This window comes from Balaenoptera ricei, chromosome 12 (assembly GCF_028023285.1).
Source record: "Balaenoptera ricei isolate mBalRic1 chromosome 12, mBalRic1.hap2, whole genome shotgun sequence".
Lineage (NCBI taxonomy): Eukaryota > Metazoa > Chordata > Mammalia > Artiodactyla > Balaenopteridae > Balaenoptera > Balaenoptera ricei.
In genome coordinates, this window is record NC_082650.1 from 50,372,818 (window position 1) to 50,387,778 (window position 14,961).

The 14,961-nt window shown below is 36.5% G+C and overlaps 1 protein-coding gene across 4 annotated transcripts in view; it reads left to right on the plus strand.

Annotated features, from left to right (window-relative positions):
* The window catches only part of WASF1 (WASP family member 1), an 85,032-nt gene that overhangs the window by 62,497 nt on the left and 7,574 nt on the right, over window positions 1–14,961 (plus strand). For all 4 annotated transcript variants that reach the window (XM_059942001.1, XM_059942002.1, XM_059942004.1 and 1 more), the window contains exons 3-5: window positions 180–314; window positions 12,252–12,405; window positions 13,481–13,598. In XM_059942001.1, the coding sequence (XP_059797984.1) occupies window positions 180–314; window positions 12,252–12,405; window positions 13,481–13,598 (407 nt within the window). The remainder of the gene's footprint in view (window positions 1–179; window positions 315–12,251; window positions 12,406–13,480; window positions 13,599–14,961) is intronic.

Sequence of the window (14,961 nt, forward strand, 5' to 3'; positions counted from 1 at the left end):
CAGGGTTTGTGTTTTTTTCTCACTCTATCACAGTTGGATTACTTTAGGCTAGGGTTTAAAGTTTAAACTAGTTTCAAGTAAATACCAAATTCATTGGGGCAGTGTTTTAAATGTTAAATTGTTTCATATTTATCTCTGATAACATTAAATTTTATGGTATATGCTTCATTTTTGCTTAGGTAAATATGCTGAAGATATATTTGGAGAATTATTCAATGAGGCACATAGTTTTTCCTTCAGAGTTAACTCATTACAAGAACGTGTGGACCGTTTATCTGTTAGTGTTACACAGCTTGATCCTAAAGAAGAAGAATGTAAGTTTATTCATATTATATTTTCTTTCACATGTATGTTTTTGGTTAGGTGGGATGAGTGATATATTTAAGAACACTATTATACATTAATTTATTAAAAAAACAACAACTGGGAGAAATGTGCTTCAATTAATCAGAGAAACATACACACACACACAAACACACAAAACATGAATTTACTACACCTCATGGGGCGGGGGGAGACCTTCAAGATGGCAGAGGAGTAAGACATGGAGATCACCTTCCTCTCCACAAATACATCATAAATACATCTACATGTGGAACAACTCCTACAGAACACCTACTCGACGCTGGCAGAAGACCTCAGACCTCCCAAAAGGCAAGAAACTCCCCGTGTACCTGGGTAGGGCAAAAGAAAAAAGAAAAAACAGACAAGAGAATAGGGACGGGACCTGCCCCTCTGGGAGGGAGCTGTGAAGGAGGAAAGGTTTCCACACACTAGGAAGCCACTTCACTGGCGGACACAGGTGTGGGGGTTGGGGGGAAGCTTTGGAGCCACGGAGGAGAGCGCGGCAACAGGAGTGCAGAGGGCAAAGTGGAGAGATCCCCTCACAGGATCGGTGCTCACCAGCACTCACCAGCCTGAGAGGCTTGTCTGCTCACCCACCGGGACAGGCGGGGGCTGGGAGCTGAGGCTCGGGCTTCGGAGGTCAGATCCCAGGGAGAGGACTGGTGTTGGGTACGTGAACACAGCCTGAAGGGGGCTAGTGCACCACAGCTAGCTGGGAGGGAGTCCTTGAAAAAGCCTGGAACTGCCTAAGAGGCAAGAGACCATTGTTTCAGGGTGCATGAGGAGAGGGGATTCGGAGCACCACCTAAACGAGCTCCAGAGATGGGCGCCAGCCGCAGCTATCAGCGCGGACACCAGAGATGGGCATGAGACACTAATGCTGCTGCTGCAGCCACCAGGTAGCCTGTGTGCAAGCACGGGTCACTATCCACACCTCCCCTCCCAGGGGCCTGTGCAGCCCTCCACTGCCAGCATCCTGTGATCAGGGACAACTTCCCCGGGAGAACACATGACATGCCTCAGGCTGGTGCAACATCACGATGGCCTCTGCCGCCACAGGCTCACCCCGCATTCCGTACCCCTCCCTCCCGCCGGCCTGAGTGAGCCAGAGCCCCCGAATCAGCTGCTCCTTTAACCCCGTCCTGTCTGAGTGAAGAACAGACGCCCTCAGGCGACCTACACACAGAGGCGGGGCCAAATCCAAAGCTGAACCCCAGGAGCTGTGCGAACAAATAAGAGAAAGGGAAATCTCTCCCAACAGCCTGAGAAGCAGCAGATTAAATCTCCCCAGTCAACTTGATGTACCCTGAATCTGTGGAATACCTGAAGAGACAACAAAGCATCCCAAAATTGGGGCAGTGGACTTTGGGAGGAACTATAGACTTGGGGTTTCCTTTCTGCATCTAATTTGTTTCTGGTTTTATGTTTATCTTAATTTAGTATTTAGAGCTCATTAACATTGGTAGATTTGTTTATTGATTTGGTTGCTCTCTTCCTTTTTTTTTTTTCCTTTTTTTCCTGCGTGTGTATGTGTATGCTTCTTTGTGTGATTTTGTCTGTATAGCTTTGCTTTTACCATTTGCCCTAGGGTTCTGTCCATTTTTTTGGTTTGTTTTTGTTTTGTCATATAGTTTTCAGAACTTATCAATGGTGGATTTGTTTTTTGGCTTGGTTGCTCTCTTCTTTCTTTCTTTCATTTTGTTTTTTCTTTTTTTATTACTTTTTTATTTTTAATAATAATTTTTTAAATTTTAATAACTTTATTTTATTTTATTTTTTCTATCTTTCTTTTTTTTTTTTCTCCCTTTTATTCTGAGCCATGTGGCTGACAGGGTCTTGATGCTCCAGCTGGGTGTCAGGCCTGAGCCTCTGAAGTGGGAGAGCCAAGTTCAGGACATTGGTCCACCAGAGACCTCCCAGCCCCACGTAATATCAAACAACGAAAGCTCTCTCAGAGATCTCCATCTCAACGCTAAGACCCAGCTCCACTCAACGGCCAGCAAGCTACAGTGCTGGACACCCTATGCCCAAAAACTAGCAAGCCAGGAACACAACCCACCCATTAGCAGAGAGGCTACCTAAAATCATAAGGTCAGAGACACCCCAAAACACACCAATGGACTCAGTCCTGCCCACCAGAAAGACAAGATCCAGCCTCATCCACCAGAACACAGGCATCAGTCCCCTCCACCAGGAAGCCTACACATCCCACTGAACCAACCCTAGCCACTGGGGGCAGACATGAAAAACAACGGGAAATACGAACCTGCAGTCTGCGAAAAGGGGACCCCAAACACAGTAAGTTAAGCAAAATGAGAAGACAGACAAATACACAGCAGATGAGGGAGCAAGGTAAAAACCCACCAGACCAAACAAATGAAGAGGAAATAGGCAGTCTACCTGAAAAAGAATGCAGAGTAATGAGAGTAAAGATGATCCAAAATCTTGGAAATAGAATGGAGAAAATACAAGAAACGTTTAACAAGGACCTGGAGGAACTAAAGAGCAAACAAACAATGATGAACAACACAATAAATGAAATTAAAAATTCTCTAGAAGGGATCAATAGCAGAATAACTGAGGCAGAAGAACGGATAAGTGACCTGGAAGACAAAATAGTGGAAATAAATACCACAGAGCAGAATAAAGAAAAAGAATGAAAAGAATTGAGGACAGTCTCAGAAACCTCTGGGACAACATTAAACGCACCAACATTCGAATTATAGGGGTCCCAGAAGAAGAAGAGAAAAAGAAAGGGACTGAGAATATATTTGAAGAGACTATAGTTGCAAACTTCCCTAACATGGGAAAGGAAATAGTCACAAGTCCAGGAAGTGCAGAGAGTCCCATACAGGATAAATCCAAGGAGAAACATGCCAAGACACATATTAATCAAACTATCAATAATTAAATACAAAGAAAAAATATTAAAAGCAGCAAAGGAAAAGCAACAAAAAACATACAAGGGACTCCCCATAAGGTTAACAGCTGATCTTTCAGCAGGAACTCTACAAGCCAGAAGGGAGTGACAGGACATATTTAAAGTGATGAAAGGGAAAAACCTACAATGAAGATTACCCAGCAAGGATCTCATTCAGATTCAATGGGGAAATTAAAACCATTACAGACAAGCAAAATCTAAGAGAATTCAGCACTACCAAACCACCTTTACAGTAAATGCTGAAGGAGCTTCTCTAGGCAGTAAACACAAGAGAAGGAAAAGACCCAACAATAACAAATGCAAAACAATTAAGAAAATGGTAATAGGAACATAGATATAGATAACTGTACTGAATGTAAATGGATTAAATGCTCCAGCCAAAAGACATAGACTGGCTGAATGGATACAAAAACAAGACCCGTATATATGCTGTCTACAAGAAACCTACTTCAGACCTAGGGGCACATACAGACTGAAAGTGAGGGGATGGAAAAAGCTATTCCATGCAAATGGAAACCGAAAGAAAGCTGGAGTAGCAACTCTTATATCAGACAAAATAGACTTTAAAACATAGACTATTACAGGAGACAAAGAAGGACACTACATAATGATCAAGGGATCGATCCAAGAAGAAGATTAAAAAATTGTAAATATTTATGCACCCCACATAGGAGCACCTCAATGCATAAGGCAAATACTAACAGCCATAAAAGGGGAAATCGACAGTAACACAATAAAAGGAGGAGACTTTAACAACCCACCTTCACCGATGGACAGGTCATCCAAAGTGAAAATAAATAAGGAAACCCAAGCTTTAAATGACACACTAGACCAGATGGACTTAATTGATATATATAGGACATTCCATCCAAAAACAACAGAATACACTTTCTTCTCAAGTGCTCATGGAACATTCTCCAGGATAGATCATATCTTGGGTCACAAATCAACCTTTGGTAAATTTAAGAAAATTGAAATCGTATCAAGTATCTTTTCCGACCACAACGCTATGAGACTTGATATCAATTACAGGAAAAAAACTGTAAAACATACAAACCCATGGAGGCTAAACAATATGCTACTAAATAACCAAGAGATCACTGATGAAATCAAAGAGGAAATAAAAAAATACCTAGAAACAAATGACAATGAAAACACGACGACCCAAAACCTATGGGATGCAGCAAAAGCAGTTTTAAGAGGGAAGTTTATAGCAATACAATCCTATCTCAAGAAACAAGAAAAATTTCAAATGAACAACCTAACCTTACACCTAAAGCAATTAGAGAAATAAGAACAAAAAAAACCCAAAGTTAGCAGAATGAAAGAAATCATAAAGATCAGATCAGAAATAAATGAAAAAGAAATGAAGGAAATGATAGCAAAGATCAATAAAACTAAAATAAAAGCTGGTTCTTTGAGAAGATAAACAAAATTGATAAACCATTAACCAGACTCATCAAGAAAAAAAAGGGAGAAGACTCAGGTCAACAGAATAGAAATGAAAAAGGAGAAGTAACAACTGACACTACAGAAATACAAAGGATCATGAGAGATTACTACAAGCAACTATATGCCAATAAAATGGACAACCTGGAAGAAATGGACAAATTCTTAGAAAAGCACAACCTTCTAAGACTGAACCAGGAAGAAACAGAAAACATAAACAGACCAATCACAAGCACTGAAACTGAAACTGTGATTAAAAATCTTCCGACAAACAAAAGCCCAGGACCAGATGGCTTCACAGGCGAATTCTATAAACATTTACAGAAGAGCCAACACCTATCCTTCTCAAACTCTTCCAAAATATAGCAGAGGGGGGAACACTTCCAAAGTCATTCTACGAGGTCACCATCACCCTGATACCAAAACCAGACAAAGATGTCACAAAAAAAGAAAACTACAGGGCAATATCACTGATGAACATAGATGCAAAAATTCTCAACAAAATACTAGCAAACAGAGTCCAACAGCACACTAAAAGGATCATGCACCATGATCAAGTGGGGTTTATCCCAGGAATGCAAGGATTCTTCAGTATACGCAAATCAATCAATGTGATAAACCATAGTAACAAATTGAAGGAGAAAAACCATATGATCATCTCAATAGATGCAGAAAAAGCTTTCGACAAAGTTGAACACCCATTTATGATAAAAACTCCAGAAAGTAGGCATAGAGGGAACTTACCTCAACATAATAAAGGCCATATATGGCAAACCCACAGCCAACATCATTCTCAGTGGTGAAAAACTGAAACCATTTCATCTAAGATCAGGAACAATGCAAGGTTGCACAGTCTCACCACTATTATTCATCATAGTTTTGGAAGTTTTAGCCACAGCAATCAGAGAAGAAAAAGAAATAAAAGGAATCCAAATCGGAAAAGAAGAAGTAAAGCTGTCACTGTTTGCAGATGATATGATACTATACATAGAGAATCCTAAAGATGCTACCAGAAAAGTACTAGAGCTAATCAATGAATTTGGTAAAGTAGCAGGATACAAAATTAATGCACAGAAATCTCTTGCATTCCTATACACTAATGATGAAAAATCTGAAAGTGAAATTAAGAAAACACTCCCATTTACCATTGCAACAAAAAGAATAAAATACCTAGGAATAAACCTACCTAAGGAGACAAAACACCTGTATGCAGAAAACTATAAGACACTTTAAGAAATTAAAGATGTTACAAATAGATGGAGAGATATACCATGTTCTTGGATTGGAAGAATCAACATTGTGAAAATGAGTATACAACCCAAAGCAATCTATAGATTCAATGCAATCCCTATGAAACTACCACTGGCATTTTTCACAGAACTAGAACAAAAAATTTCACAATTTGTATGGAAACACAAAAGACCCCGAATAGCCAAAGCAGCCTTGAGAAAGAAAAATGGAGCTGGAGGAATCAGGTTCCCTGACTTCAGACTATACTACAAAGCTACAGTAATCAAGACAATATGCTACTGGCACAAAAACAGAAATATAGATCAATGGAACAGGATAGAAAGCCAGAGATAAACCCATGCACATATGGTCACCTTATTTTTGATAAAAGAGGCAAGACTATATAATGGAGAAAAGACAGCCTCTTCAGTAAGTGGTGCTGGGAAAACTGGACAGCTACATGTAAAAGAATGAAAATAGAACACTCCCTAACACCATACACAAAAATAAACTCAAAATGGATTAAAGACCTAAATGTAAGGCCAGACACTATAAAACTCTTAGAGGAAAACATAGGCAGAACACTCTATGACATAAATCACAGCAAGATTCTTTTTGACCCACCTCCTAGAGAAATGGAAGTAAAAACAAAAATAAACAAATGAGACCTAATGAAACGTAAAAGCTTTTGCACAGCAAAGGAAACCATAAACAAGACTAAAAGACAACCCTCAGAATGGGAGAAAATATTTGCAAAAGAAGCAACTGACAAAGGATTAATCTCCAAAATATACAAGCAGCTCATGCAGGTCAATATCAAAAAAAAAAAATAACCCAATCCAAAAATGGGCAGAAGACCTAAGTAGACATTTCTCCAAAGAAGGTATACAGACTGCCAACACACACATGAAAATATGCTCAACATCACTAATCATTAGAGAAATGCAAATCAAAACTACAATGAGGTATAACCTCACACCAGTCAGAATGGCCATCATCAAAAAATCTGCAAACATAAATGCTGGAGAGGGTGTGGAGAAAAGGGAACCCTCTTGCACTGTTGGTGGGAATGTAAATTGATACAGCCACTATGGAAAACAATATGGAGGTTCCTTAAAAAACTAAAAGTAGAACTGCCATACGACTCAGCAATCCCAATACTGGGCACGTACCCTGAGAAAACCATATTTGAAAAAGAGTCATGTACCACAATGTTCATTGCAGCTCTATTTACAATAGCCAGGACATGGAATCAACCTAAGTGTCCATCAACAGATGAATGGATAAAGAAGATGTGGCACATATATACAATGGAATATTACTCAGCCATAAAAAGAAACGAAGCTGAGTTATTTGTAGTGAGGTGGATGGAGTTAGAGTCTGTCATACAGAGTGAAGTAAGTCAGAAAGAGAAAAACAAATACTGAATGCTAACACATATATATGGAATCTTAAAAAAAAAATGGTTCTGAAGAACCTAGGGGCATGACAGGAATAAAGACACAGACGTAGAGAATGGACATGAGTGAGGACACGGGGATGGAGAAGGGTAACCTGGGACAAAGTGACAGAGTGGCATGGACATATATACACTACCAAATGTAAAATAGATAGCTAGTGGGAAACAGCCGCATAGTCAGGGAGATCAGCTCGGTGCTTTGTGTCCACCTATAGGAGTGGGATAGGGTGGGTGGAAGGGAGATGCAAGAGGGAGGAGATATGGGGATATTTGTATATGTATAGCTGATTCACTTTGTTATACAGCAGAAACTAACACACCACTGTAAAGCAATTATACTCCAATAAAGGTGTTAAAAAAAAAAAAAAGGAATTTACTACACAACTTTTTTACCCACGACCTTTGTTGTACATGTTGTAATAGATTGGTGGCTTATGTATAAATGCTATTAGCATGAGTCTTCTGGGTTTTCTACTCTTTTTTTCCTTTTTTACCTCTTCTTTTTGTATATTAAATAGCTCTTCATTTTTTGACATAAAATTTCTTTGGCCAGACTCTTCCTCCATTTTCTTTCTCTTTTCTGCCTTATAATTTGTTTGTAAACTTTTGTCTTAGAAATAAAAATTATTTGAAAATTACCTGAAATTCTTAGGTTTGATTCTTTAAAAATGCAATTCCTTTTAATATGCTTTTGTGTGTACATATTGCTAAACTGCTAGAATCTGATCTCGTTATTTAAATGTTACTTCCCAATTTAAATGAACGTTTCCAAAAACAAAAAAGTTCCCAAATTGCCAGTGTATAGGACAAAAGTGTTCTATGCTGAGATATTAAACTAGGGATATTAGGTTAAAAAAACCACATTACAGGCTAAAATAATGGTAGAAACTTTAGTGGTAAAACATTTCATGCCTTGATAGAATACATTGAGTGGTGATGTTTCTCAAATGCCTCTTTCTGTTTTGTTTGTTTATTTTTTAACAAAGAGAAGTGAAACTACTAAGAACATAATTTTCACTTATCTACCCTAGAGTATTATTTAATGTGAATCTCTTATAATCCTCTGTTCAAAATATTTTTTGTGGAATAACATTTTTATTATAAATGTGAGTTACATAATAGATCTAAACTTGAACAATAAAAATATTAAAGGATATCACTGGAAAAAGCAAAAGGTAGAATATAATGATGGCTGTTTTGGTGATTGAACCAACTTCTGGCATAACTTAATTTAATGCCTGAATAAGGAGAGGTGAGTACTTAACTATGCTAAGTTTCCTCTACATGCAAAGATATAAACTCATAGGTCTGGATATGAGAAAAAGCCAAACAGTACTTAAAAAGAAAAAAACAAAAAAACAGCTTTACTGAAATATATTTCATACACCCTACAATTAACTTGTCTAAAGTTAAAGTGTATGATTCAGTGGTTTTTAGTATTCTCACAGAGTTATGCAACTCTCACCACAGTCAGTTTTAGAACATTTTCCTCACCCCAAAAAGAATCCCTATATCCAACAGTAGTTACTTCCCATCTCCCTCTCTCCATAGCCTCCAGCAATCACTAATCTACTTTCTGTCTCTATGGATTTGCCTATTCTGGACATTTCATATAAATGGAATCATACAATATATGGTCTTTTGTGACTGGCTTCTTTCATTTCTAAGCATGTTTTCAATATTGGTTCATTCTGTAGAATGTATTGGCATTTGCCTGATGACTAATGATGTTGAGCATCTTCTCATGGCTTATAAGCCACTTAGAGTCAAGTCTCCAAGCAGGAAAGTGGTGGAGCTAGGACTTAAAGCCAGGATTTACACCCAGGTTACTCTGAGTGAAGTGGACCAAGTGCGCAATTTTGAGAGACTGTGTACAAAACAGGGAGCAGATTGTTGGCATGTGGGTGACATGAAATGAGGTAAAAATCAGTCTAGTCATGCCAGATCTTTCTTTTGTCCAAGAAGCCAGATATCTAGATTTTTATCTCATACCTCTTGTTTTTAAATGTTGACAACTGCAACTAGTTCAGTTAAAAGCAACTAAAACAAAAATGATTCTATTTGTGCAAAGGGCTGGATCTAGAACCTGACTTTACATTGTACCAAAAATCTAACAGAAATAGATAGTTAAAATATGTTTCTTCCTTTAATAAAGCTACAGTCAAATGTAATTCACAGTGATGTATAAATGTAAAAAACAAACAAACAACAAATTAATAAAAAGAATAATAATCCAACTTAAAAAAAAGAAAACAAAACAGGGTTTAAAAGACTTACTGGCCATTTGTGTATCTTCTTTGGAGAAATATCTGTTCAGATCCTTTTCCCATTTTTAATTTGGATTATTTTTCTTTTTATTGTTGAGTTATGCAAATTCTATATATATTCTGGATCCAAGTCCCAAATCTTACGATTTGCAAAGATTTTCTCTCATTCTGTAGGTTGTTTTTCCTGGTGGTATCCCTTGAAACATGTTTGTGTGTATTATAATGTATAATGTATACAATGTATATTGTTATACGTCATGAAATTCTTGAGATAAAAATCATTGCTAATATTAAAAAAAATTTTATGGCCATACTTTCAAATATGTCATTTATATCTGAAATTTCTTTTTTAAATAATTTAAACATGTAAGTTACAAGTACATTTCATCTAAAAATATAGAAATATACAGGCAGTTCTTTTATGTTCTTTTATGTAACAGAAATAAAAATTAATATTTAGTTTGAAAATACTGTTATATTTTAACAGATATTTTAGCATTCCCATTAAAATTGAAAATGAAAATACAGGTACTAGTAAATAACTTAAGATGTGTTTAAGTGTTTAAAAAAATTCTTAATGTGCCAACAACTATTGGAATTATTCAGTTTCCTTTAAAATTATATAGAGCATTGGGGAAGAATTCAGAATCTAAAAGTTGAACTACTTAATTTGAAATTGTCATGGGGATGTTGAATAGAGGAATTTTCAAAGTTATTTAACCTAGATTTTTTAACTCAGTTAAAGTTCACATAAAATAACATTGAGTAGAATAATAAATTACAGAATGTAATATCAATATTTTGGGGTTTTTAATTACCATTAAATAGTAAGTAACAGTAATTTAGAAAGGGTAAAAAACTGAGTGTTTAAACAAAGATCTGTACCATTATCTTTAATTCAGTTATGTTTACAAACATATTGTGCTGACTTAACCGTGTTATATAACACTAAGTAATATCAGATGTCATTGTTGGCAACTGGAGGGGGCTTTGTCACATTGGTCTGTTAACAAATGAAAGAAATGAGAGGAGCTGAAGATAGAAAAATGCTTATTACTTTACATGTTCTTTATATCCTTTACTAAGACAGTTTTGGCAGATCAAACACTAGGTTTCATGCTTACGGTTAATAAGTGGGGTAGGAGGGTGGCAAAAATTGATCCACTTTGATTGCAGAAAACAGAGGCCACTTCTGATAAGAGCCAGAGGAACAGCGTGTGGTATTGGGGCAGAGAGATTAGCCTCAAAGGCAGACAGATCTGCGTTTTCTGTTCTGGCACTACTGCTTATTTACCATTTTACCTTGGGCCAGTTATATAATATTTTCTATTTTCTTATATTTAAAAATGGGATAATAATTCCTATCCCATTAAATTGTTATAAAGCTTAAGTAAAAATTAGTGAAAGCATCTAGCACTGTAGTTTATACTCACTAAGTATCTCTCATACTACTCTTTAGTGATAGTGGGAAAAAAACCTTTTTCCTTCTCTGAATTTTATTTTGGTGTTTTTAAGTGTGTTACAAGTCAGGTAGAAGTGGAATTGCTGGGAATGCAGTCATGTTGTGGCTATTGAATAGCCAGCCTCACTGCTCCACTTATTTCATAGACCCAAACATTCACGTTGAGTGAATTTTATTTGTAAGGATGAAAGAGATACTATTTTAGGGAGAAAAATAATTTAAGAATTGTTATGATTATTTAGTACTGACCTGTCTATGGTATAAGGCATTTGTACTAAAAGCCATATTAAATATGTAAAAAAATCACCTAATTTTTTAATATCAAGAAATCACTCTAAGAGTTAAAAATCTAGTATTTTGGTAAATTTTTTATTTTAACATGCTGCACAGTCCAAAAGAAACTGAGCAAATGAAGTTATTTTAAATCCTCATATGTATGATGGGGCTGTGTTAATAACTTATTGGAGAAACTAATGGACAAGATAGCCTCAGTCTTCAAGAACTTGTAGTTAATTGGAGATCCTTATAGAACAAGATAAAAGATAAGTGAAATAGACAACAGTACAGATTGCCCAGTACTTGAAAACTTAATTTTCTTTACAATAAGTTTGTTTTAACTTTATAGTCCATGTATCATACTTATAGTCTCTAAATCATAGAAGGCAATAGTGCATTTAGCCCAGAATGCCACTGATAACTAAGTAATTCCTTTAGTGTTATTGGTATAAGCTAAATAAAAGTAATAAAGGGAGATGGAAAAAAGATTATAGAAAAAAAAGAGGAAAATGTAGGTTGGTGGGGGCTGGGGATGGCAAGGAGAGAAAAGGAAAAGGTGCATTTGATGGGAAATGTAGCATATGCTTCAGGTGTCATTAGAGCCTGAGAAATCAGAGGTTGCATTAAGATCCATCTAATTGGGAAAATAAAGCACAAAATGATGTGACATATAGTGATAGAACATTTAAAATATGGTTCCTGATTCATAAGCCACTAACAGTCACGACCTTCTGACTTTTAAACAAATATGGTATATGAATTTGTCCTTATGTTAAATCATCTTAGTAAAATAAAACAATACATTTTGGATTTTTGTTTTAGTGTCTTTGCAAGATATAACCATGAGAAAAGCTTTCCGAAGTTCTACAGTTCAAGATCAGCAGCTTTTCGACCGCAGGACTTTGCCTGTTCCATTGCAGGAGACGTACGATGTTTGTGAACAGCCTCCACCTCTCAATATACTCACTCCTTACAGGTCAGTACACTAATAAGTAAGAAGGCCGGTTATTTATTTCAGACTTCAAGTTCAGATATGTAGCAGTCTACCTTTAAATGCTAAATCCCCAAACATTTTTTATTTCACTGGTCTCTTGACCAATGCAGAGAACCCTCCTTATCCACCACCTTTAGAAAACCTTTGCTTTATTCACTAGGTGAGTTCCCAAGGTTTGGGCATACAAAAAACAAGACTTACTCAAAGGAGTTGTTTTGACAAGTGTTTTTAAGAAAAGCCAATGGCAAACATGAATATGAAGAGACAAGGAGTTGTTATTGTCTTTTTAATTTAACTTCTAATTAGATGGAAAAGAAAAAATAAAGAGTTCAAAATCCCACCACATTAATAAAATAAATATTGGTTTTTTCTGGTTCTTGTCTACTCTTGATCTTTGCATTAAATTTCTGTGTAATGAATATGTAGTATCTGTTTTTAAATTTCTTTTACCATTTAGAGAAATCTGGACTTATTCAGCCTTTCTTTGGAGTCTTTCACATGAATTATTAAATGGGTGATTTGAGGCACAACACGTGTCCTGAATAAAATGGTATTTGGATAGTTATTTGAAACTATTTGTCAGTATGAAAGGCATTGGATATAACTATTACTATTAGAATGACTATTTGGTGATATTTTTTGGATTTGGTAAGATGATAAGTAAATTAGAGTATTGGCAGAAACCCTGTATAGTTTCTCTGTTCTGTTGTCCTTTCAGGCTTTTATCTTTGCCAGAATCATTTGGAATTACTGGAATTTCCCACAGGACTTATAGAAAACTTAGCATTCAGTAGAAGTTAGGGATGAAAATTGTCCAGTTGTACCTTTAAATTATGAATACCAACTCTGAAAAACTTCTGGTTTTCCATTTTCCTTAGTTTCCTGTCTGATTTGTGAGAAATGTTCTGTTGGTGCATGTTCTTTTATTTTGCCAATATTTTTACACATGCTATATTTTGTTAATGTAAGAGGAAACAATTTTAGTAAAATTACTTCTATTCCTATTGCCTCTCTAAGTCTTACTAATGTATATTTTAATTGATATTTTATACTTCAGAGATGATGGTAAAGAAGGTTTGAAGTTTTATACCAATCCTTCATATTTCTTTGATCTATGGAAAGAAAAAATGTTACAAGATACAGAGGATAAGAGGAAGGAAAAGAGGAAGCAGAAGGTATTACAAGAAATTCAAAAAATTGAAGTTAGTTTTCATGTATTTGTGATTTGTTGCATATGTGGAACTTTATTAATTCTGTACTTTGACAGTTGTATTTGGTTCATATGGTCAAATACTGAAGTCTTTATAACCACACAGAAAGATCACAGTCTAATGCGGAGCAAATGAACAATTAGGTTATTATAATATCGTGTGATAAGTGCCCCCCTAACAGAGAGGTATGCATGGAGGGTTTGAGTGGCACAAAATAGCACCTGCTTTAGGGAGGACGGGGCTGATAAACACTTCAACAAAGCTTATAATGAATCTTGAAGAACAAATAAGAATTAAGTGGACCAGGGAAGAGAAAGGCATTCTGCTAAAGCAGAGCAAAGGAATATTGTACAAATATTGGTAAAGTAGATTAAGTTAATATTTTCTTACCACAGAGCATATCCTAAATGGAAAGCTTATAACAGTCTCGCTAAATTCCTGTTACCTGTCTGCTGTATTATCATTTTCTGCTTTCTAATAAAATTCACTTGGATCTGTTTTATTCCATGTTAATGATAACTAGAAATATAGAAGGAGGAAGCAAAGTTGGATTTAGGCAGAATTATGAAGGTGGCAAAGTTTGTCTTTATCATCCCTCTGTTTCTCCTATAGCTATCTCTGCTCTCCCCGCTCTTCCCCAAAATGCCTACATGTTATTATTTTCTGCACTAGACAGTGTACCAGTGTTCTAGCCAGAGTTTGCAGACTGGTGACTGGTAGCCCAGACTATGCTTGCAAGCAGTTTTGTTTGACAAACACAGTGGTTTTTAAATTTTTTTTTTTTTTTTTTTTTTTAGAGGAGGAAATGAGGAGTCTTTTTTTTTTTTAATTGATTGATTGATTGATTGATTGATTGCTATGTTGGGTCTTCGTTTCTGTGCGAGGGCTTTCTCTAGTTGCGGCAAGTGGGAGCCACTCTTCATCGCGGTGTGCGGGCCTCTCACTATCGCGGCCTCTCTTGTTGCGGAGCACAGGCTCCAGACGCGCAGGCTCAGTAGTTGTGGCTCACGGGCCTAGTTGCTCCGCGGCATGTGGGATCTTCCCAGACCAGGGCTCGAACCCGTGTTCCCTGCATTAGCAGGCAGATTCTCAACCACTGCGCCACCAGGGAAGCCCCGATTTTTAAATTTTTGAACTGGAATGCCTTAGATGGACATACTCGTCTAGTTCAGTGCAGGCCTCATCTTATATCTGACTCTTTTTATTCACATATGTTACCTGCTTGGCCCATTTGGTTTCTTTCTATACTTTTTCTCCCACAGTTGGAATCACTTTTTGTTTTATTTTTCAAATACCCTATTTTCTGTTGAGTGACAGTTATTATGGT